We start from the raw sequence: 23,823 nt of genomic DNA, 5'->3' as shown, positions 1-23,823 counted from the left end.
GATCAACACTTGTAGAAGAAAAGGGAAGAGAAGGAGGCAGGATTGGACAGAGGGAGCTATTGAACTGCAACTCAGTCTTAACGGAAACCACAGTCCACCCATGGGGAGCTCTGAAGCTGGGATGACCCTTTGGAGTTGTTCCCTATTGTATCCTCATAGGGGAACAGGCCTTTACATTCCTGCATCAGTCACTGAATTCCTAGTCCCTGATTTCTAGTTCAGAGTTATTTCACCTACTCCTGTGATCAAGCCATCCCAAATGGGAGAAAAGCTTAAAAAAGTGATCATGGAGAAAAAGTAGGAAAAAAAATGGACTCTGGTACCAGACAAATCTGTGTTCAAATCCTGATACTTCTCTTACTATCTGTCTGTTTAACTCTGCACAAGTTATTTAACTTCTCTGAGCTTCAGTTTACATTTTTGGAAAATGGCAATAAGAATACTTAGCTTGAAAGGTTGTTTTGAAAACCAAATACAATCATCTATATAAAGCATCTTACATAGAGACTTGACACAGAGTAGGCACTGAGTACATGGAAATTATTATAAAAATAGGGTAAATTATTATGCGGTGGTGTGCCTGGTTTTCTCACTTGTAGGGTGGAGTGAGTGAATAAGAGTAAAGAAGAGCTACCCAGAAGGGGAAAGGGCATTACATCTTTTCTGTTACCTGGTACTTGTAGGCACTGAGTCAGCATTTACTCCAATGAACAAATGTTTATTTAAAAGGATTTGTACAGACATAACGCTCTTACTTTCAAAGAGAAGAGGAACCTTTTATATATTATGAACACACAGACGCTGTGGCAACTTAAAACTACAGCTAAGAAAGGAAGGAAAAATATCCCCCCTCCCCAGCCAGGAGCTAACACTTTTTCAGTCAGCCAGCCCCAATCCCTGTCCCTTAAGTTTGAGAGTGACTTGACTAGAGATGTGGCTTTGGAGGAGGGAAGAGCTGTAGGGCTTGGGGAGCCTGGTGCCTTTTCTTTTGAGAGGGAAATCCACCTACACAATCCACAGAAAAAGGGGTGGCCAAAAGCTGGCCTGAGCTGAGGTTGCCTTAGAGAAGAGAGACTGGAGTAGAAATCCCACCTACCTGCATGTGTAAAGTGATTGGCATTCACTTGAATCTCAACCCACTACTCTGACCTCTAAGATATACCATTTGAGTAAGTGCCAGAGTAATGGTTTTGAACAAAAGTCGACACAAATGTCAGCCTGGGGCCTCTCCAGCCTAAGGCAGCCCCGATAGCAGAACCCTCAGACCAATGACTTAGGCAACGAGTTAGGCAGGACTTGTGGAGTGGGTCTGGCTCCCTGATTTCACTGTGGGGAACATCTGCTACTGATTTTCAAAAGCTAGGGTTTATTATGGGAGAAAAGCCCACAGATTTTAGGATCCCCAGACACATAGCCTGGTACCTGAGAACTTTAATATATCTGGGAAACTGCCAGGTGGTGGGGTGGTGAGCTCAATAATAACAGCCAGGCCTCCCAAATGAATATGAAAAAGGAGAGCTTGTCCAAGCTACCTCCGGGCCTTGAGGATGAGATGAGGTTGCGGGTGGGGCAGATAAATGCACCAAGCCTATTGAAAAGTCCAGCAAGAAGACTTGTTGTCCCTTCAGAGCCTAAGGCAAAGGTACAGGGAGGGGGCACACTGGAGCCTTCACCTGAAACAAGATATGGGTCTCCCCAGGCCCTCAGGCCTTAGGCCCCAGGCCTCAGGCACAAGAGACAGAGAATCACATCTGGGACTTCCGCCCTTCCCTTAGCTCCAAACAAGGGCAGGGGTTGAAATGTGGGTGAGAGAGAAGGGATCTTTAGACACAACTGTCATTAGCACCTGAACCACATCTCTTCCTAAACCAGAAACTCCAAGAGCAAAAAGAAATAAGAGCAAAGTGAGAGAGGGGTTGTGCTTCCATCACATTAAATAGGAGACTTTGTAGAGGTGGGGAAGGGTTGTTTCACATGGAGACATCAATCACTCTGGCCAAGGGGAGGGGTTATGAGCAGCAGAGCTCTAAGTGTTCTCCCTCTTTTCATTCATCCTGCTTCCGTTTTGGCTTTTTGGGGTTCCTGGACCGACTCTTGGCTTTGCACAGAGGGCATATAGGTGCATTCCGGTGAATTTGTTGGTGACATGACAAGCAGGCCTGGTGGGGGGCACAAGACAAAGCAAGTTAGTGGTCAGATTCTTCTAGGCCATGGCTCATCTTTCCCAGGGGCCCCCACAAGCAATTGCGATTTCCCAACAGGAAGGAGCAAGACCCAAGCAGTGAGTCCCAAGTAGCAAGATCTGTGCTGGATGTAAGGGATGCAAAGGATATAAGGGAGTGAGAGTCAAAGAGGGGTACTGAGGAAAAATATCCAAAATTTGGCAATAAGGCAAAATGTGAATTGCATATTCATTAAGCATTATACTGGAGCATGGTCTAACAGGCTCACTCACTCAAGGATTATTTAATTCTCTAGGACAGGTATCAATAAACTTTTTCTGTAAAGGCCAAGATAGTAAATATTTTGGACTTTCTTTTCAGGTCATATGATTTTAGTTGCAACTACTCAGCTCTAACTGCCTTACATAAAAGAAGCTATAGACAATACATAAACAAGCAGGCATGTGTGGGGGCCAATAAAACTTTATTTACAAAAACAGAGAGCAGGTCACACTTGGCCTATGGGTTCTGGTTTGCTGACCCTTGCCCTAGGAGAATGTCTCTTTGTTTGACTATTTACTACTTATTTAAAAAATTGAAGTATAGTTGATTTAAAATGTTGTGTTAGCTTCTGGTATACAGCAAAATGATATAGATGATAGATAGATAGATAGATAGATAGATAGATAGATAGATAGATATTCTTTTCTGTTATGGTTTATTACAGGATATTGAATATAGTTCCCTGTGCTATACAGTAGGACCCTGTTGTTTATCTATTTTATACATAGTAGTCTGTATCTGCTAATCCCAAAAGCCTAATTTACCCCTGTCCCACCCCCTTTCCCCTTTGGTAACCATAAGTTTGTTTTCTATGTCTGTGAGTCTGTTTCTGTTTTGTAAATAAGTTCATTTGTATCATATTTTATATTTCACATATAAATGATATCATATGGTATTTGTCTTTCTCGGTCTGACTTACTTCACTTAGTATGATAATCTCTAGGTCCATGCATGTTGCTGCAAATGGCATTATTTCATTCTTTTTAATGGCTGAGTAGTATTCCATTGTATATATGTACCACATCATCTTTATCCGTTCATCTGTCGATGGACATTTAGGTTGCTTCCATGTCTTGGCTATTGTAAATAGTACTGCTATGAACATTGGGGTGCATGTACCTTTTTGAATTAGAGTTTTCCCTTGGATATGTGCCTAGGAGTGGGATTGCAGGATCATATGGTAACTTCCATACTGTTCTCCGTAGTGGCTGCACCAATTTACATTCCTGCCAACAGTGTAGGAGGGTTCCCTTTTCTCCACACCCTCTCCAGCATTTGTTATTTGTAGAATTTTTAATGATGGCCATTCTGACCGGTGTGAGGTGATACCTCATTGTAGTTTTGATTTGCATTTCTCCAACAATTAGTGATGCTGAGCATCTGTTCATGTGCCTATTGGCCATCTGTATGTCTTCTTTGGAGAAATGTCTATTGAGGTCCTCTGCCCATTCTTTGATGGGATTGTTTGTTTTTGTGTTATTGAGTTGTATGAGCTGTGTTTATATTTTGGGAACTAAGTCCCTGTTGGTCGCATCATTTGCAAATATTTCCTCCCATTCCTTAGGCTGGCTTTTCATTTTTGTTTATGGTTTCCTTTGCTGTGCAAAAGCTTATAAATTTGAATAGGTCCCATTTGTTTACTTTTGCTTTTATTTCTATTGCCTTGGGAGACTGACCTAAGAAAACACTGGTACAATTTATGTCAGAGAATGTTTTGCCTGTGTTCTCTTCTAGGAGTTGTATGGTATCATGTCTTACATTTAAGTCTTTAAGCTGTTTTGAGCTTACTTTTGAGTATGGTGTGAGGGAGTGTTCTAACTTCATTGATTTACATGCAGCTGTCCAGCTTTCCCAATACCACTTGCTGAAGAGACTTTCTTGTCTCCACTGTATATTCTTGCCTCCTTTGTCGAAGATTAATTGAACGTAGGTGAGTGGGTTTATTTCTGGGCTCTCTATTCTGTTCCACTGGCTATAAATACTTTTCCATTAAATAGTATACTATTTGACTATTTACTATTGATCAGGGCCCAGATGCTGTGACTTAATGTTGATAAGGCACAAATGGCTTTTGCCCAGTAGAGATGCAAATTATTTTTGTTACAAAGAAAAGGTAATCCTAAAGATTACAGTTTTATTTTCCTGTAGGACATTAACCTGTAGGACATTATTTTCCTGTAGGACATTAACCAGTTCTGGATTTAACATTGCAAACTTATTTTGGCATTCCTTTCTTTTCTTGACTATATAATTATCCGTTCCTCTAATGCTTCTGGAACCAGCTTTGTGATGCTGCTGGCTCCCTTGTTAATGACACACATTCACTATATATTTGTCCGAGTCACGTTTCTAACTTTCTGAAAATTATACTTTAGCAGAGCCTGCCAATCTCCCTGCATTCTAACCTCTCTGGGAATATGAGGCAACAAGACCAGTGGCTCTACTATAGCACACATACACACCACCCCTTCCTCTGTGTCCCAAGCGAAGGCTGTTTTAGGAAGACCCCAAATAAGTAAGGCCAAAGCCCCAGACCCAACCTTCCATGGGGCGGCTTGAGGATACCTTGCTTCCTCCACAGTCCATACCCAGCTCACTCACCTTCATAGGTGGGGGCTGCTGCCTGAAGGTGGCTGTCTGCCGAGTGTCCTGCTTCCTAGCCACTTGGAGTTGTTGGGCGGCAGCGGCTGCGGCGGCCAAGGATTCAGGGATTGGGGGCTCCTGAGGCTCCGTCTGCCACTCTGCTTTCTGCTTCTCAAAGTAACTTTGGAGATGAGAGACATTAGCTGGATCATTCTGAAAGCAAGGAGAACCTTGCCCCTCTTAAGGACTCCATGCTACAGAACGAAGGGGGTTAGGCTGTGGCTCACTGTAGGAAGTTCCTGCACCCTCTCCAGCCCAAGGCTCTTTTCCCTGGGTACCAGGCCCACTGTGTGTTGGGAAGGGTACTCCTCCTGCTCCTTGGCTCTGACAGGCCCAGAAAAATTTAAAAAATCCCAAAGCTAGCCAAGTCCTCAAAGGGCATTTGTCTGCCCTCCATCCCATGTTCCTTTGCAGTATTCCTATTAAGTGTTCTCAGGCCTCTGCTGGCATACCTCTAGGAATAAGAAGCTCACCACTTCCACAGGCAGCCTGCTCTACCTTAAGGAAGTATGTTCCCTTGTATTCCTTCTACTGAAATGAGCTCTGTGTCTCTGTAAAGTAAGCCTAGTTCTTAACTCTGGGTCTTAAGATAAAGTTCCAGGCTAGCCCCTGGAGGCCATGAAAGCTCACCCTTCTGTGTGTTCAAGGTTTCTGGACACCCCTTCTAGACCTTGACTTGGAAAGTGACCTCTTAAGAGTCACAGACACATACACACACAAAGAGTCATAGACATAGTCTTGTATTGTCAAAATTGCACAAGGAACTTTAAAAGCCATCTAGTAATTCTAGTCTAATCATCTAACAGCCCAACACAGAGACTTACCCAAGGTCATGCAATGAGTCGGCCACTGACAGGCCTGGGGCTAGGACTGGGTACCCTGACTTTCAGACCAGGCTTTATGTGTGTATATATACGTGTGTGTATATATACGTGTGTGTGTGTGTGTGTGTGTGTGTGTGTGTGTGTCTGTGGTGTATGTTGCAGGGACAGGAGGCAGGCAGCTTACTCCAAGGAGAGCTTCTCCTCCTCTTCACATAGGTCAGGGAGCCTCTGCAGGCCCAGAGTCATGCGCAGGGCATCCACATGTTCCTTCAGCGGCTTATACTCATCATGTAGCCGCCGGGTAGACTCTAGCAGCTTGTTTAGGTCATTCTCAGACTGTTTGATGGTGTTTTCCATCTGGAACACAGAGTGAGGCAAGCACAGAGAAAAGACTCCAAGATTCTCAGCGAGGCTGTACAGCTGAGTGGATAATAGCACAGGCTCCAGAGCCAAACCAATCTGTGATCAAGTCCTCAACCCACTATGTATTCTATGTGACTCTTGTCAAGCCTCAGTTTTTTCATCTGTATAATGGTGGTAACATTCATACCTACCTCATATAATCTTGGTGAAGATTCAACGATTGAATTCATATAAGCGCTCAGTACAGGGGCTAACACAGAGTAAAGGCTCAATTAGTGGTAGTTATTATTCAAATATAGCATCTTAGAGCTGGAATGGCCCTTAGAGTTCATGTAGTGCACCCCACCACCATTTTACAGATCAGAGAATTGAGACTCAGAGAGAAGTAACTTCCTCAGAGAAATGCTTCCTAGGAGCAAAGACTACATAAAGACTCAGGGCTTCTGCCTCCCAGACCAGTGGCTTTTCTCCTAGATCAGTGGTTCCCAAAATGCAGTTACCAGATCAGCAGCATCAGCGTCAACTGGGAACTCATTAGGAATGTAAATTCTCAGGCACCACCCCAGATATAAGCAATCAGAAATTCTGCGGTGAAGTCCAACAATCTGTGTTTTAACAGGCCCTCTAGGTGACTCAGGAGGCATGTTCAAGTTGGAGATCCACTGGCCCAGATTTTCAGCCCCTCTGTGACTAATACCTTGTTTATTTCTCTATCCTTAGTTAGCTGGCAGCAGAACTGCCAGCTCCTCATGAGACCCTGATATCCTGTGATCTTGTGACACAGACAATCCCAGGTAACTACTGTCCAAATTGCATTCATATTTCCTTTAAGACCCTAGGCCTGGCAATATCAGGAAGTAGATATTGCCACAGAAATGAGTCTCCCAAGAATAGAAACTTAGCTCCTTCAAACGTGATTTAAAAAAAAAATTCTCATTATCATAGGCTCTAAGGGTTGGAAAGGGCCTTACAGGTCAGCACCTCCAACCTCCCTCCTGGTGAAGGAATCACCAATACTGCAGCCCAGACAGGTGATCATTCAGACTCTGCTTTAATAACTCTATAAAGTGGGGGGCTTATCACCATAGCAGGCAGTTCATTCCCCACATTCCAAGGGTCTCCAAAAGAGAGACTGTAATGAGGGAGCCCCAGTTGGGTAGGCTGGCAGAGATGGTTTGTTTGGCTTAGTTGGAAGCTTTGGAGCCCTAAATTTAAGTTAGATCCCCAAGGCACCTGCCTGCTCTGCTTTTCCCCAAGGCTAGCTCTCAACTTCTAGACTCCCAGAATGAGAGCACATCAGTGCTGAGTGAGACCTCAGAGGTGACTGAATTCCTCTCATGGTACAGAAAAGGAAAATGAGGCCCCGAGAGAAGAAGGAACTTGTCCAGTGATATACAGTCGATCAGTGACAGAGCCAGGGCTGGATCTCAGAACTCCTGGATTCTTCCATTTCACCATAGCCTGATGCCTACTCCCCCAAATCGGCCACAGCCATATCTCAAGGAGAGTCCACAGCACTCACCACTGCCTATTCCTCCTCAAAGGGCCCAGAAATAGGCTTCAGGCAGCCAGCCACATACCACATTGATATCAGCGTGGATCAGTCGGAGTTCCTCCACATGGGCCATTTTCTCCTGTAGCAGGAGGTCCATCTCCTGCTTGTATTCCTTCAGGTGCCTCTCCTCTGATTCAAGGGCCTCAAACTCAGCCTTCAAACGGGTCTTGATCTTTTCCATCTGCAGGGTCTTGTTCCTGCCATTCCCCCAAAGGAGGAAACAGACCAGCAGGAGAAGGCAGGAAAAGGGAAATGGAGTACAGAGTTAAGGAAATGGAGTACAGAGTTAGGCTCTGAGCCAGGGCTATCTTGTTAAGCCATCTTTCTAAGCTTCCCTCTCTTCAGGCAGAGGCAGCCTGAAGCCGTCCCCACAAAGGCAGGAGATTCTTTCTTCTAAGCTAAAAGCTCAGTGGGTCTTGAATGGGGATGATTTTGTTCCTTGATGGAGCATTTGAAAACATGGGGCAGGTTTTAGCTGTTAGATTTATTCAAGGGAGAGCACTACTGGCATTTAGTGGATATGGGCCAGAAATGCTAAACAGCCTCTCAATGCACAGGAAAGTCCCACATCACAAATAACTCCCACCCAAGATGCCAACCATGACCTCTTGAGAAACTCTAGAGCAGCACTATCCAATAAATTTTCTACAATGGTGGAAATTTTCTGTATCTATGCTTTCTAATACAGTAGCCACTAGGCACATGAAGCGACTGAGCATTCAAAATATGGCTAGTGCAACCGAGGAACTGAATTTTGAATTTTATTTAATTTTACTCAGTTGATTAAAATTAAGTTTAAACAGCCACATGGGGATAATGGCTCTCATATTGGACCACACAGCTCTATAGGGTCCCCTCATCAGTTCCAGAAGAGGCAGGAGACGGGAAGAACTGCAGCTCATTTCTTTTCCTAGAAAGCATAAAACCTATTTCTGGTTGTTAAATCCCAATTGCATACCCTCTGGCTCAGTAATCCCACACCTAGCAATTTATTCTAAGGAAATAAGTCAAGGAAGCAAAAAGTTAATACACAGGGATATGCTTTCTGGTCTATGGGCAAAATTGGAATATTTGGCAGCCACTAAAAGGCATCATTATGAAGACTTGTGACATGGAAAATGTTGAAGATACTCCATGAAAAGGTATATACACTAGGATTGCAATTTCAAAGTACACGTGCATGTGACTAAACAAAAGGAATTGGCAAGAGTACAGTTTCAAGGATCTTTGAGACCACTGAAGCCTGCCTAAGTGAAAGAGCCACAAAACTTTGGAAGGAAGCCCCTCTAGGGCACACTGATGCCCTCCCACTCACTCTCTACTCTCTGGTTCTCAGGTTCTGTCTAGCCATCATCCATTACTCAGATTAGGCATCTCCTTTATTCTGCCTCAGTAGCTGGCTTTCTCCTCTGCCCCAGCCCATCCCATGGTTACTCTTGCTCCACACCCTGGCCTCCGGCCTCTGACCTCAGCCTGCTTCTGTGTTCATTCTCTCTCCTTTCTTCAGCATTGCCTGTGGCTCCTGCCTCAAGAGGTGGCCCTCAATGGCACAGAACCACAGAAAGAATTATGTAAGGTGGGTAGGATGACAGGCGAAATTTTTCTTTCAATATTCAAAATTTTCTTTTCAAGTTATTATATTGCTTTTACCTTAGAAAAGGTTAAAAGGATGGGTGTTATTATCCCATCTGTAAAGAAGGAAATTGGGAGTTCAGGATGGTAAGTTGCAGTAAATGGGATGTTGTGATTTGAACCCAGGGCTCTCTAACACCACCCACTACTCCACACTGCCTGACTGGGGTTACCCAGACTAAGGGGCGTAAACATATTGAGGGTTCTCGGTATACCTGTTCAACTGCCTTGCAGAGGGATGATAGTGATTTGTACTGGTCAGTTAATCCACTACTTAGAGCCCCCTCCCATCTAGACTTCTATTCTCTTCCTCTAGATTGCATACAGTGCAGTCTAAACTTCACCTAGCCCTACCCCAATTTACAGATGGGAAAACTGAGATTCAGAGTGATATAGTGTCTCACCCTGACTCATACAGCCAGTTTGTGGCACTGCTAGGCCTAGAACCCATTTCTGCAGGCAGAGCCATAATTTGAAAGGAACATGGGCTTTAGATTCAGACGTGGGTATGATTCCTGGTTCTGCCCCTGACTAGCTATTTGCCCTTGGACAATAAGAATAACAACTATATTTATAGTTTAATTATATTCATTGAGCACCGATTATGCACCAATTATAGAAGGCTTGAAGATACATTCATTCAACAAATACTTATGGAACATTTATCACGTGCCAGCCACTGTACTAGGTGCTAGAGATAGAGCAGAGAACAGGACAGCCTGTGGACAGGAATCTTCATCTAATGAGGAAAATAGACCCTGAACACATGTAAAACTAAGTGATAAGTAATATGGTTGAAATGCAGAATGCAATGGAAGGACACACCAAAGGGTTCTAACATAGTCTGAGGGGCACTGTAGTCAAGGGGGCTGTCACAGGAAGCTCCCCTGAGAAACTGAGAATGTGACATCTAAGCTAAGACCTGGAGAATGGGTCGGAGGTAGATGGTGGGTAGCAGGTAGACATAGAGGAGAGCAGTCCAGGCAGAGAGAATACTATTTGCAATGGCCCTAGAACAGAAAAGAATGTGGCACATTAGAGGAACTGAAAAAAGGTCAGTGTGGCTGGAACACCTACTGCAAGTGGGGTGTGTGTGTGTGTGTGTGCGTGCGCGTGTGCGTGCGCGTGTGCGTGTGTGTGTGTGTGTGTGTGTGTGTGTGTGTGTGGTGGGAGTTGTCTGAGATGAAACTAGGGAAGTTGCCAGAACACAACCTGGAGATTGGGATGAGGAGCGAGTACTTTTATCTTCAGGAGAAGGGGGAATCATTGTAGAACTTTAAGCAGCAGGAGTGACATAATCGGATTATCTCTTTTCACTTCTCTCAGCCCTGGTCTCTTCATCAGTAACACAGGAATGATAATAGCACTTACCTTACAGGTTCTTTGCTGAGGGCTAAATGAGCTAAGACATGTAAAGTCCCCAAGCAGAGTATGTGGCACGTGGTGAGCAGTCAACAAATGATAGTACCTATCCCTCCCCACACTGCCCAACTCTTCTGCTATGGTTATCTCCTTTACCACAGTGGTTTAAATTTTGTTATAAAGAGCCTACAATGGGTAGGATGTGTGTATAATGTGTGTGTGTGTGTGTGTGTGTGTGTGCATATGCATGTGTGCACATGTACTAGCATGAGTAGCAAGGTATATTACCACTTATTAAGACTATAATAATAATCATTAACATAAGTCACCTCGTAATGTCAGTATGAATAATGGCATTTTATAGGGCTGGCCCAAGACTTCCTAATTTGTGATCAATTCAGTTAAGATGCTAGCGACTACTACTAAATGAAATCAGGGGTGAGAGGTCTCTCTCACTGACACTTCATAGAAATCAACATAGTACATCTTTCCCTGCTTGGATGAGTGCCTTTTATCTAATCCTCCCTCCTCCATCCATGTCCAATTCTGCTTATAGACAACCCCATGTTGTCGGGCAGGGGACACTGCAATCCCAGATTAAGTCAAAATAAACCAAAGGTTTTCACCTGGTGGGGTCACAGTTAAAGTGCTGCCTGGAACTGGAAAATCAAAGGCACAAAGGCTTCCTCAAAAGCACCGTGGTATTTCCTCTTCTTCAGGAGTAAGGCTGTCACCAGCAAAATGGCAGCTTTATCCTTTGGGTATGAGGGCCAGGGAGGCCACAATCCAAGGTGTTTTGGAGCCTTTTCCTATTGTCCACTGTGGCAAGAAATGGCAAGGACTAGGGACCCTGACTAAGGGGCAGAAGGGCTAAGACTCCTCGTTATGAGAAAGAAGCAGGGTTATGAAGATGGAGTTCAGAAATAGCCTCTATTTACTGCTATTTCTAAAGTCAGTTTCTCAGGGGCTGGCGGGGAGCCCGGCCCATGCTTTAGTGGAGGGACAGCGGTGTCACTGCAGCCTTTGACGGTACCACTGTTACCTCTCAGCAGTGGTTTACCAAGGGCCGGGCAGTGAGAGCAGTCCACCTCAGGTGCGGAAAATAAAGAGGTGCATTGTGTGCAGAGAAATAAAAAAAAAAAAGAACCAATTAAAGTTGGTCTGCTCTTTATTATCACCATGCACTGACAAGTCTAAACAATGTCCACTGAAGGACATCTGGACTGATTCCACTTTTTGGCGATTATGAATAAAGCTGCTATGAATATGCAACTACGAGTTTTAGTGTGACCGTAAGTTTTCATTTCTCTAGGATAAATGACCAAGACTGCAATTGCTGGTTTGTGTGGTAATTGCATGCTCAGTGTTTTTTTTTTTTTTTTTTTTTTTTTTCGGTACGCGGGCCTCTCACTGCTGTGGCCTCTCCCGCCGCGGAGCACAGGCTCCGGACGCGCAGGCCCAGTGGCCATGACTCACGGGCCCAGCCGCCCCGCGGCATGCGGGATCCTCCCGGACCGGGGCACGAACCCGCGTCCGCTGCATCGGCAGGCGGACTCCCAACTACTGCGCCACCAGGGAAGCCCCATGCTTAGTTTTTTGAGAAACTGCCAAACTGTTTCCCAGAGCGGCTGTACCGTTTCACATGCCCGCCAACAATATATGAGTGATCTAGTTCCTCTATGCAGCCAGCCATTTTGCTTGAACTGTTTTAAAAGGTATATGGTGATACCTCAAAGTGATCTTAATTTGCATCTCCCTAGTGGCTAGTGATACTGAACATCTTCTCATGTACTTATTTGCCATCTGTATGTCCTTTTCCAAAAAATGTCTGTGCATGTCTTTGGCCCATTGGACTGTTTGTTTACTCAGGGCTGAGTATTGAGAACTCTTTATGTGTCCTAGATATGAGTGCTTTGTCAGATATGAGGTTTGCAAATATTTTCTCCCATTTATTAGCTTGCCTTTTCATCCTCTTAACCAGGTCCTTAGCAGAACACTTAAAACTGTTTTTTTGATGAAGTCCTATATATATATATATATATATATATAGGACTTCATAATATATATATATATATATTATGGATAATGCTCTGGTGTCATGTCTAAGAGTCTTCACTAAGCTCTAGGGTCTGCAAATTTTCTCCTATGTTATCTTCAGAAAGTTTTATAGTTACATTTATGTCTACAATCCACTCTGAGTTAACTTTGGTACAGAGTTTGAGGTTTAGGTTGAGATTCTTTTTTTTTTTTTTTTTTTTTTTTTTGCTTATGGATATGCAATTGCTTCAGTACCGTTTGCTATAAAGACTGTCCTTCCTTTGTCGGATTACTTTTGCACCTCTGTCAAAAATCAGTTGGCCATACTGTGTGGGTCAATTTCTGGATTCTCAATTTTGTTCCAATTACCTATGTGTCTGTCCCTTTGTCAGTATCACACAATCTTTTTTTTTTTTTTTTTTTTTTGTGGTACGCGGGCCTCTCACTGTTGTGGCCTCTCCCGTTGCGGGACGCGCAGGCTCAGCGGCCATGGCTCACGGGCCTAGTCGCTCCGCGGCATGTGGGATCTTCCCGGACCGAGGCACGAACCCGTGTCTCCTGCATCGGCAGGCGGACTCTCAACCACTGCGCCACCAGGGAAGCCCAGTATCACACAATCTTAATCACTGTAGCTATATAATAAGCTTTGAAATCAGGAAGAGTGATTTCTCCCATTTATTTTTATATCTCAAAATACTTTTGGCCATTCTAGTTCTTTTGCCTTGCCATATAAATTTTAGAATAATTTTGTCTATATCTACCAAAAATCTTTCTGGCATTTTGATGGGAATTTTATTAAATTTGTACGTCAGTTTGGGAGGATTGGCATCTTTACTATATTGACTCATCTTCCAAACCCTGGATACAGTGTCTCTCTCTATTTAGATCTCCTTTGATTTGTTTTATTAGCATTTTGTAGTTTTCAGCATAAAAGTCCTATGCATCTTTTGTTAAATCTTTGTTTCACTTAGGTATTTCATGTTTCTGAGTGCTTGTAAGTGGTTTCATGTTTTGTAATTATAGTTTCCACATGCATATTTGCTATTTGTTTTTAATGCTGATCTTACATTCTGCAATCTTGCTGACTCACGTATTAGATGTAGGAGTTTTTTGGTTTTTTGTTTTGTTTTTGACTTATCAGGATTCCCTACATAGACAAATCATGTTATCTGCAAACGAAAACAGTTTTATTTCTTCCTTTCCATCTTGTACGCCTTTTATTTACTTTCCTGCCTAATTGTCCTGCCTAAAACCTCTAGTGCTATATGGACCAGCGGTGCTGAGAGTGGACATCCTTGCCTTGCTCGTGATCTACGTAGGACAGCATTCATTCTTTGACAAGTAAGTGTATTGTTAGCTAGCTGAAGGGTATTTGTAGATGTACTTTATCAAGTTGAGAAAGTCCCCCCACCCCCATTCCTAGTTTTCAAAAGAGATTTTTATCATAAATATGTGCCGACTTTTGTCAAGTGCTTTATCTGTATCAATTGACATAGTCATGCGATTTCTCTTCTTTAGCCTTTTGATATGATAAATAATATTGATTGATTTTTGAATAACAAACTAACCTTGCATCTCTGGAATAAACCCCTCTTGGTCATGGTGTCAATTCTTTTTTAATATATTGCCGAATTCTATTTGCTAATACTTTGATAACGATTTTTACATCTACAATCATGAAGGATATTAATTTATAATTTTCTTGTATTGTCTTTGCCTGAAATTGTTTCAGGGTATTAAGGGCTTCATAAAATAAATGGAGATGTGTTCTTTCCACTTCTGCTTTTTGGAGAGACTGTTAAGAAATAGGGTTAATTCTCTTTAACCATTTGTTAGAATTCTCCAGTGAAACCAAATGGGCATGGAGGTTCTGGTTTTGGGGGTTGTTACTTTACAAATTTAATTTTCTAAATAGTTTCAGGGTTATTCAAATTATCTATTTTATATCAGGTGAGTTGTGGTAGTGTTTTTTGAGAATCGGTCCATTTCATGTAACTTGTTTAATTTACACGAGTAGAATTGTTCATAGTATTCCTTTGCTATTCTTTTGAAGTCTGTGGGGTTGGTAGTGACATTTTCTGTTTCATTCCTGATGTCTGTAATTTGTGTCTTCTCTCTTTTTTCTTGGTTAGGGTTGCTAGAGGTTTTTCAATTTTATGTATTTTTTCAAACATTAAGCTTTCTGTTTCATTGATTTCCCTACTTTTCTTTCTGTTTTTAATCATCAATATCTGCTCTTATCTGTATTATTTCCTGTTTTCTGCTTGCCTCGGTGTTATTTTGCTCTTCTTTTCTAGTTTCTTGAGGTAGGAGCTTAGATTATTAATTAGAGGCATTTCCTCTGTTCTAAAGTAAACATTGGTGCTAAAAATTTCCCTTTCACCACTGCTTCTGCATCATCCCATTTTGATATGTTCATTTTTCATTTTGATATGTTTCATTTTCACTCAGTTCAATGTATTTTTATTTCACTTGAGACTTCATCTTTGAAACATGCGTTATTTTAGATTTTTTTTATTATTACCTTTTTCCTGGTATTTTTTCTGACTTCTTGATTTCTAGTTTGACTTTATTAATGCCAGAGAACACACTGTATTCCCTGTCTTTTAAATTTGTTAAGAATTTTTTTTTGTATCCCAGAATATGGTCTATCTATATTGGTATATGTTCCATGGACACTTGAAAAGTATGTATATCCTGTTGTTGGGTGGAATGTTCTATAAATGTTAATTAGATCCTGTCATTGATGGTGTTGTGGAGCTCTATACCCTTGCTGATTTTCTGTCTAGTTCCATCAAATGACAGACGTATGTTAAAGACCCCAGCTATAATTGTGGCTTTGTCTATTTCTTCCTTTGGTTCTGTCAGATTTGCCTCTCATATTTTACAGTTCTGTTGTTGGTGTATACCCATTTAGGACTGCTAGGTCTTCTTGGCAGACTGACACTTTTGTCATTATCTAATGTACCTCTCTGTACCTAGTAATTTTCTTTGCTCTGAAGTCTACTTTATCTGATATTAATATATCCATTCCTGCTTTCCTTGGATTAATGTTTCCATGGTATATCTTCTTTCATTATTTCAACATACCTATATCTTTACATTTGAAGTGAGATTCTTGTAGACAGCACATAGACGGGTCATATTTTTTAATCATCTTGGCTGACCAGTATTTGGATTGCAATATTTAGGCCATTTATATCCGGTGTACTTATTGATAAGTTAGAACTTAAGTGTATCATTTAATTTTTGTTTACTATTTGATCTCTCTCTTATTCGATTCTCTGTTTCCTTTTTGCTGCCTTCCTATCTTTAATTGAATGTGTTTTGGAATTACATTTTACCTATACTGTTTTTAAGTGTATCTCTTTCTATAGTTTTTTCAGTGGTTGCTCTAGGTATTATATTTCATAATTTATCATAGTCTTCTGTGTCATCTTTTTATTAGGGTGAGTGAAGAGTAGAAACATTACCTCCCTTTTTGCCCCCTTTACCCTCCACCATTTATAATATAACTATCTGAAATATTTCTCCTACATAAGAGTTATGTTTGTAGAGAACCATATTACTGCTTCCACCATCAGAAATGATTTAGAAAACTAAACAGGAGAAGGAAAATGTAATGTATTTTAATTATATTTTTACTCTTTCTCTTGGTTTTTCTTCCTTCCTGATATTCCATGTTGTCTTCTTTTAGGAAAGATTCCTTTAGCTATTATTATTTTAGGGTAGATCTGCTGGTGACAGATTCCCTTAGTTTTCTTCATCTGAGAATGTCTTAATTTATTCCTCATTCTTGATGGATATTTTTGCTACATGTAGTATTTGCGGTTGATAGTTCTCTTCTTTCAGGACTTGAAAAATCTTGTGCCACTTCCTTCTGGCCTCTATATTTTCTGATGAGAAATTCACTGTCATTCAAACTATTTTCACCTATAGGTAAGGTGTAATTTCTCTTTGACTTGTTTAAGGCATTCTTTGTCCCTAGTTTTCAGACATTAACCATGATGTGTCTTGGTGTGGATTTCTATGAGTCTATCCTCTCTGAATCACTTGGCGTATATCTCTTGACGAATCTGGAGAGTCTTCAGCCATTATTTCAAATATTTTTAAATTTCACCCTCTTTTTTCTCTGTAGATAAGGCCTCTCTGTTGTGTAATTCCTCTTCCTTCCTTCCTTATGCCTTCCTTCCCTTTTATCCCCATTTCCTACACCATTTACGCCCCACATAGGCAACCATTCAAAACTACTTAATGCCTATTTATTGTGTTGCATGTGCTCTTCTCAATGGTAAATTATTGATGTATATTAAGGAGAGAAAAGGAGAGGAAGGAGGAGAGGGAGAGGGAAAGAGAGTGTGTGTGTGTGTGTGTGTGTGAGAGAGAGAGAGAGAGAGAGATCTAGAGAGTGTGAGCGTTATGGACTGAATCGTGTCCCTCCAAAATTCATATGTTGAAGCCCTAATCCCCAATGTGAGTGTGTTTAGAGCGGGGCCTTTAGAGAGGTAATTAAGGTTAAATGAGGTCATAAATGTGGGACCCTAATCCAATTGGACTGGTGCCCTTTGAAGAAGAAGAAGACACACCAGAGGTTGCCTCCTCTCTGTCTCTACATGCACAGAGGAAAGGCCATGTGAAGACATAGCAAGAAGGCAGCTGACTATAAGCCAGGAAGAGAGCTCTCACAAGAAAGCAAATTTTCTTGCACTTTGACCATGGACTTCTAGCCTCCAGAACTGTGAGAAAAGAAATGTCTGTTGTTTAAGCCACCCAGTCTGTGGTATTTTGTTGTGGAAGACTGAGCAGATTAACACAGATTTTGGTACCATGAAGTGGGGTACTACTTTAATAAAAACCTAAAAATGTGGAAGTGTATTTGGAACTAGATGAGGAGTAGAGGCTGGGAGAGGTTTCAGGCGCATGCTAGAAAAAGCCTATATTGCATTGAAGTGACTGTTGGTAGAAACATGGACATTAACGATGCTCCTGGTGAGGTCTCAAAGAGAAAAGAGGAACGTGTCATTAGAAACTGGAGAAAAGGTGATCCTTATTATAAAGTGGCAAAGAATTTGGCTGAATTTTGTTCTAGTCTTCTGTGGAAGGTAGAGCCTGTGAGCAATGAAATTAGATATCTAGCTGAGGAGATTTTTACGCAAAGTGGTGAATGTGAAGCTCAGCTGCTTATAGTAAAATGCAAGAGGAGAGAGAGAAATCAGCAGAATCATTAAGCAAGGTGAACCAGAACTTGAAGATTTGAAAAATTCTCGTTCTATCCATATTGCAAAAAATATAAAGCATCTTCTGGAGAGAACACCAAGGATGTGGCTAGAAAACCACTCCTTGAGGAGATTACTCATTATTTTAATTAGGTATCTCAGCAGAAGTCAGGAACAGAGATGGGATTATACAAGCACAGGCACTGTCAGCATGGACCAAGGGGAGCAGAGGGAGGATGAAATAAAGGAAAGTTTTTGGAATCTACAAGGCAGGACAATAGAGTTACTTAGCTGCAAACATGCTTCATCCTTCAAGTAAAGGAAAGAATGACACCAAAGGTGATTAAGAGATCATCAGGGCTGCCATTCCCACCATTGGGTCTAGACCTAACAGGCCCTGGGGGCAAGGCTGTTGCCTCCTCAGTTTCAGTAGGACAGGCTTCCCCTGACTACTGCCTCAGGAGAAAGGCAACAGCAAAGGGCTGTGAGGGTGGGGGTGATACTGCCCAAAGCATCCAGCCAAAGATTATTCTCCAGTCTGAAAAATCTAATGAAATTTGCCTTGCTAAGTTTTGCACTTTCTTGGGATCTATCATCCCTCTCTTCTTTCTGGTTTCTCCCTTTTCAAAAGGGAATGCCTATCCTATGCTTGTCCTATTACTATACTTGGGAAGCAGATCATTTGTCTGGTTTCACAGCTGGAGGGGAATTTCGCCCTTTGGATGAATCATAACTCACGTCTCATCCAAACCTAAATTAGGTGATATTTAGATGAGACTTTTGACTGGACATAGGTTCTGGAGCACATTAAGACATTTGGGGCTGTTGGGAAGGGATGAATGAATTTTGCATGTGAGAAAGACATGCATTTGGTGGGAGGCATAGGGAGGAATGTTATGGAATGCATTGAGTCCCCTAATATACATATGTTCAAGCCCTAACCCGCAAAGTACTTTGAGGGAACTTTCAGGGAGGTATAAGGTTAATCTCCAAAATATTTGGAGAGAGAATTTTAGGGAGGTGTAAGGTTAAATGAGGTCATCACAGTAGAGCCTTAATCTGGTTGTATTGACGTCCTTATAAGTAGAGGAAGGGACGCATGAGCTCTTTCTGTCTCCACACAAGACCAGAGGAATGGCCAAATGAGGACATGGGGAGGAAGCAGCCATCTACAAGACAGGAAGAGAGCCCTTACCAGAAATCAAAATTTCTGGTATCTATATCGTGAATCTCTAGCCTCCAGAATTGTGAGAAAATAAATGTCTGCTATTTAAGCCACCCAGAATGTGTTATTGCTTTGTGGCAGAATAAGCTGACTAATACACGTGCGCCTGGGCACACGCGTGCGTGCACACACACACACACACACACACACACACGCACACACACGGTATAGACTAATGATAACATATAGTTTTCACATGGCACTCTGATGTTAAGATACAGGATTCCTTGCTTCTAAGTGTGGTCATCCACCACATTTTACCTGTCCACCCTTCCAAGGATAAACTCTCACTTTGTTTCTATATCCCCCCTCCACAAACAATACTTTGATGAATTTTCTTGTACCTGTCTGAGTAAATTTAGGGGGCTATATCCCAGGAGTGGGAAATCTGGTGCACAGGTAACGTGTATTCTTATTTCATGTAAGCAGTGCCAATTTGCTGTGCAAGATGGCTACACCATTTCACACTCCCACCAGTAGTGCATGAGGGCACCTGTTATCTGTGCTTGTACTCAGAAAGGAGGAACAATGGGGAAGCTTAGGGGATGCCCCAACTGGAGACCTGTAACAGAATGCACCCTGAGCTGGTCTCATTTCTCTCTTAAACAACCTCTGCCTGACTCACCCAGCAGCTCTATCTTACCACCATCAAGATCTGATTAAGAGCTTTGACTAGTTATTGCTGCTCTGCCCACCCCCATGCCCCATCCCTGATCTCTGGGGGTTAAATAGAATTTTATCTGGAGCTCTCTGTATGTATTTGGGCATTTTCAGTGAAGCCAAGCCCTTGGCACAGACGGCAGACAAGTGATTCACATACAGCCAGTGGGACTCACAGACCAATGTGGGTAGGACCTGAGCACATGTGACTCTCCAGGCTGGGAGGGACCTTCAAAGGCATCTATCGTCCCTTTGCCAACCACTGCTTAAGTGCTTTCTATAACATCACTTCCAAGTGTTCAATTAGGCCTTCCTTGAACAACGTAGTCACAGAGCTCTCACTATTTCTCTAGACAATCCATTCCTTCTATAGGCAGCTCCAACAATTTGAAAACCCTAGGGTCACACAGAACACAGATCAGATGCTCCTTGTCCCCCCCACCTTATTCATTTTCCCCCCGTCCATAATAATAGAACCTCTGATTTTCATCTGGGCATGTGACACCTTGACTAAGGGCTGTATTTCCCTCTCTCCTTTGCAGCTGTTTGTGGCCATGTGACAATGTTCTGGCCAGTGGGATGAAAACACATGTGATATGTGCAACATCTAGGCTGTGACCCTAAAGGGAAGGAGTGTGCCATTCACTTCTCCTTTGCCCTCTTCCCACTGCCTAACATGTATACACAACATCAAGTCATCTTCAACCCTGTAGATGAAGGCTACACCCTGCACATGGTGAAGCAACAATATAAAAAGGGCCTGAGTCCCCAACATGGAATAACCACACAAACCACAGGTCACTTGTTCCCAGACTGATAATGTGAGAGGGAAATGAACTTCTGTCTTGTTTTAACCACTGTTAATTTGGAAGCAAGTTGGATTAGCTTTACCAATAAACATCCCAGTTAATTGGCTACTGTATTTAATTGAATCTAAAATGCCATTGGACATAGGGTACACATTATCTTATGGACTACTAAGAGAAAAATGCTACCTATTATATTATGACAAAATGTTTTCTTTTAATTTAAATGTTCATTTAATAGTTTTTGAAAGAGCTCTGGTAGACTGACTTAAGACACTATTTTAATCAGACTCTTCTAGTCTGAGTCATTTCTCATACACAATAACTTTTTATTTCAAGGGAAAACCATGATGAACTCGTTTTGAAGATACTTTAAATGTCAATTAAACTCAACACATACAGTGATAATCATGCACATAATTCAATTGAAGGGATGACAATATGAACAGCCATGGCCAAGTTCGCATGTGCCAATGCATGAACAATAACACAATTCCCTCTTGGCCAATGGCAGTTGTAAGGTAGAATTGTATTTAACACACATCCTGACTTTAGATTTTTAAAATATAAAATATGTGTGTATTAAATGGTGAAATCTGGTCCTTTAAAACCAAATTTGGGGAATAACTTTCACTTCCACTCTAGTCAAGATAGAGTAACAGGGACCAGATTTACCCACCTATGCAAAATAACTAAAAGCAAAACAAACAAAAACACCAAGACAAAATATATGAAAAAAAAGTGGTGCTCAAGTCATTGGATATCAGGCAAGTAAGGTCAGTGATCTCTGAGAGATGGAAAAGCTCAGATGAGCCTGAAGATTGCCCCATCCTACTGCCTAGAGAAATATTCTAGACTGCAAGACAGGGATGAGGAACTCAGACAGAGCCTGGCCATCTCCCTCAATTGAGGAAATGGAGATATGAGTCTGGAGAATCCAAGGAAACTCGAGTTCACAGGAAAGAGTTTTGGAGAGGGGAGACCTGTGTAGAGAGAGAATGCTTACAATTTTCAGAGGCTCCCCCTCAAGTACTCACTGAATTATTGATCAGCACATGTGTGTAAGGAAAGTAACTACCTGAAGCCAAGGAAAGAAAGACCTCAAAGGATTAGAGGAAACAGTGATCAGAGTCCACAAAGGGCTGAGTATAGTGACTGTTCCAAACAACAAAGGTAGAAAATATTCACAATTTGTATAGCATTAGAGTACAAAGACAAGTTCTGCCTCAGTAATGAGGAAAATGAGCTCTACACTAAATGCTGATATGGTCCCACTTAACTAAGCTGAAAAGCAAGGCCCAGAAGGATAAAACAGATTCCAAGTGTCTTAATGGCATGCCATAAGGAAGCTCAAGAATATTTATAGGAATGCAAAAATATGCAGTCAACAAGGTAAATTTGAAAATGTCTGGCATCCAACCAAACCTTGCCAGGTGTGCAATTTGAAGCAGGAAAAATGCAATCCACAATGTTGAGAATAAAAATCAAAACTAACCAAGAAATGACATGGTTGATAGAACTAGTAGCCAAGGATACAAGTAGTTATTATAAATGCATTTCATATGTTCAGAAAGCTTGAGGAAATACTGGCCACATTAAGTAAAGTTGTGGGAGAGATGAAAAATACCCAAATAAAATATCTAGAGATGAAAACTACAATGTCTGAGGTGAAAACTACATTAGTCAATTTAGACAATAAAGGAGAAAAGATTAATGAACATGAAGACATACCAATAGAAAGTTTCCCAAATGAAATATATAGATAAAAATGGTCAAAAAAATAAACAGCATCAGCAAACTGTGGGACAACTTCAAGTGGCTAAAAGTACATGTAACTGGAGATGAAGAAGGAGGAAGAAAAGAAAAATATTTGAAAAATTAATAACTGAAAATGTTTCAAATTTGATGAAAACTATACATGCACTGATCCAAAATGTTCAACAAGTCTCAAGCATGGGAAGCAGGAAGAAAACTACACCAAGTCATATCACAATGAAATTGCTCAAAACCAAAGATAAAGAGAAAATCTTAACAGCAGCCCAAGGAAAAAAGGCATGCTACCCAAGAGGAAAGAAGTAGGATCGAAGCAAGATGACAGTGGCATATTATTTTTAAAGTACTGGGAAAAAAAAAAGAAAAAACCTCTGCCAATATAGAATTCTTTACACATTGAAAATAACTTTTAAAAACAAAGGTGAAATAAAGACTTTCTGAGACATAGAAAAGTTGGGATGCTACATCACCAGCAAACCTGCTCTATGATAAATGTTACAGTATGCTCTTCAAGCAGAAAGAAAATAGTAGCAGAGGAATACAGAGCATCAAACACGGAAAAATATAATGACTCTTTTTCTTATTATTTAAATTCATTAAAAAGATAACCAACAGTTTAAACCAAGAAGCGCATCAATGTCATAGCACAGAGGGCAGAAAGGGAGAAATAAAACTACAGTGCTGTAAGTTTCTTATACTATATCTGCAGTAGTATGAGATCACTTGAAGATAAACTGTGACAAGTAAAGATGTATATTATAGACTCTAAAGCAACTACTAAAATAATAAAAACCAGAATAATATCTAATAAGTCAGAAAAACAGATCAAATGGGACCATAAAATATACTTAATCCAAAAGAAGGCATAAAGGGAGGGGAATGGGAACAAAAAACAGATGAGATAAATGGAAAACAAAAAGGTGGTAGATCTCAACCTAACCATATCAACAAGCATATTAAATGTAAATAGTCTAAACACCCTCAATTAAAAAGCAGATTGCCAGATTGGAAAAAACAAGCAAACAAACAAACAAACCAAACTGCGGACTGCCTATAAGAATCCCACTTTAAATATAAGGGAACAAGTAAAGGTGAAAAGATACACTATGCTAACACTATTCAAAAGAAAGCTGTCTAAATGCAGTGTGGTACCTTGGAAATCCTATCAAAATCTCAGCAGGCATTTTTGTAGAAATTGATAAGTGAAACCTAAAATTCACATAGAAATGCAAAGGGCCTAGAGTAGCCAAAACAACTCTCAAGAAGAATAGCAAAGTTGGAGAACTTACAATCCCTGTTTAAATAATTATTTTAAAGCTGTAGTAATCAAAACAGTGAAGTATAGGCATAAAGATACACAAATAGACCTATGGAGCAGAACAGAGAGTCCTGTAATAAACCCACAAATATGGAAAGCTGATTTTTTTTACAGTGATACAAAGGCAATGCTGTGGAGAAAGAATGGCTTTTTCACCAAATGGTCCTGAAACAACTGGATATCT

The 23,823-nt window shown here is 41.3% G+C and overlaps 1 protein-coding gene across 2 annotated transcripts in view; it reads right to left on the bottom strand.

The window, feature by feature from the left end:
• Nucleotides 1-707: 707 nt before the first annotated feature.
• Nucleotides 708-23,823, bottom strand: part of LOC132417834 (zinc finger C4H2 domain-containing protein) — a 36,008-nt gene continuing 12,892 nt past the window's right edge. The window contains exons 2-5 of one of the 2 annotated variants that reach the window (XM_060001658.1): nt 7,636-7,807; nt 5,877-6,049; nt 4,827-4,989; nt 708-2,159 (exon numbers count right to left, since the gene is read on the bottom strand). In XM_060001658.1, coding sequence (XP_059857641.1) covers nt 2,046-2,159; nt 4,827-4,989; nt 5,877-6,049; nt 7,636-7,807 — 622 coding nt within the window. In that variant the 3' untranslated portion in view covers nt 708-2,045. The remainder of the gene's footprint in view (nt 2,160-4,826; nt 4,990-5,876; nt 6,050-7,635; nt 7,808-23,823) is intronic. The other variant, XM_060001659.1, reaches the window with a different exon arrangement.

This window comes from Delphinus delphis, chromosome X, assembly GCF_949987515.2.
Source record: "Delphinus delphis chromosome X, mDelDel1.2, whole genome shotgun sequence".
In the NCBI taxonomy this organism is placed as follows: Eukaryota; Metazoa; Chordata; class Mammalia; order Artiodactyla; family Delphinidae; genus Delphinus; species Delphinus delphis.
The sequence above is the reverse complement of the archived record's forward strand: the minus strand, read 5'-3'. Positions and strand labels throughout refer to the sequence as shown.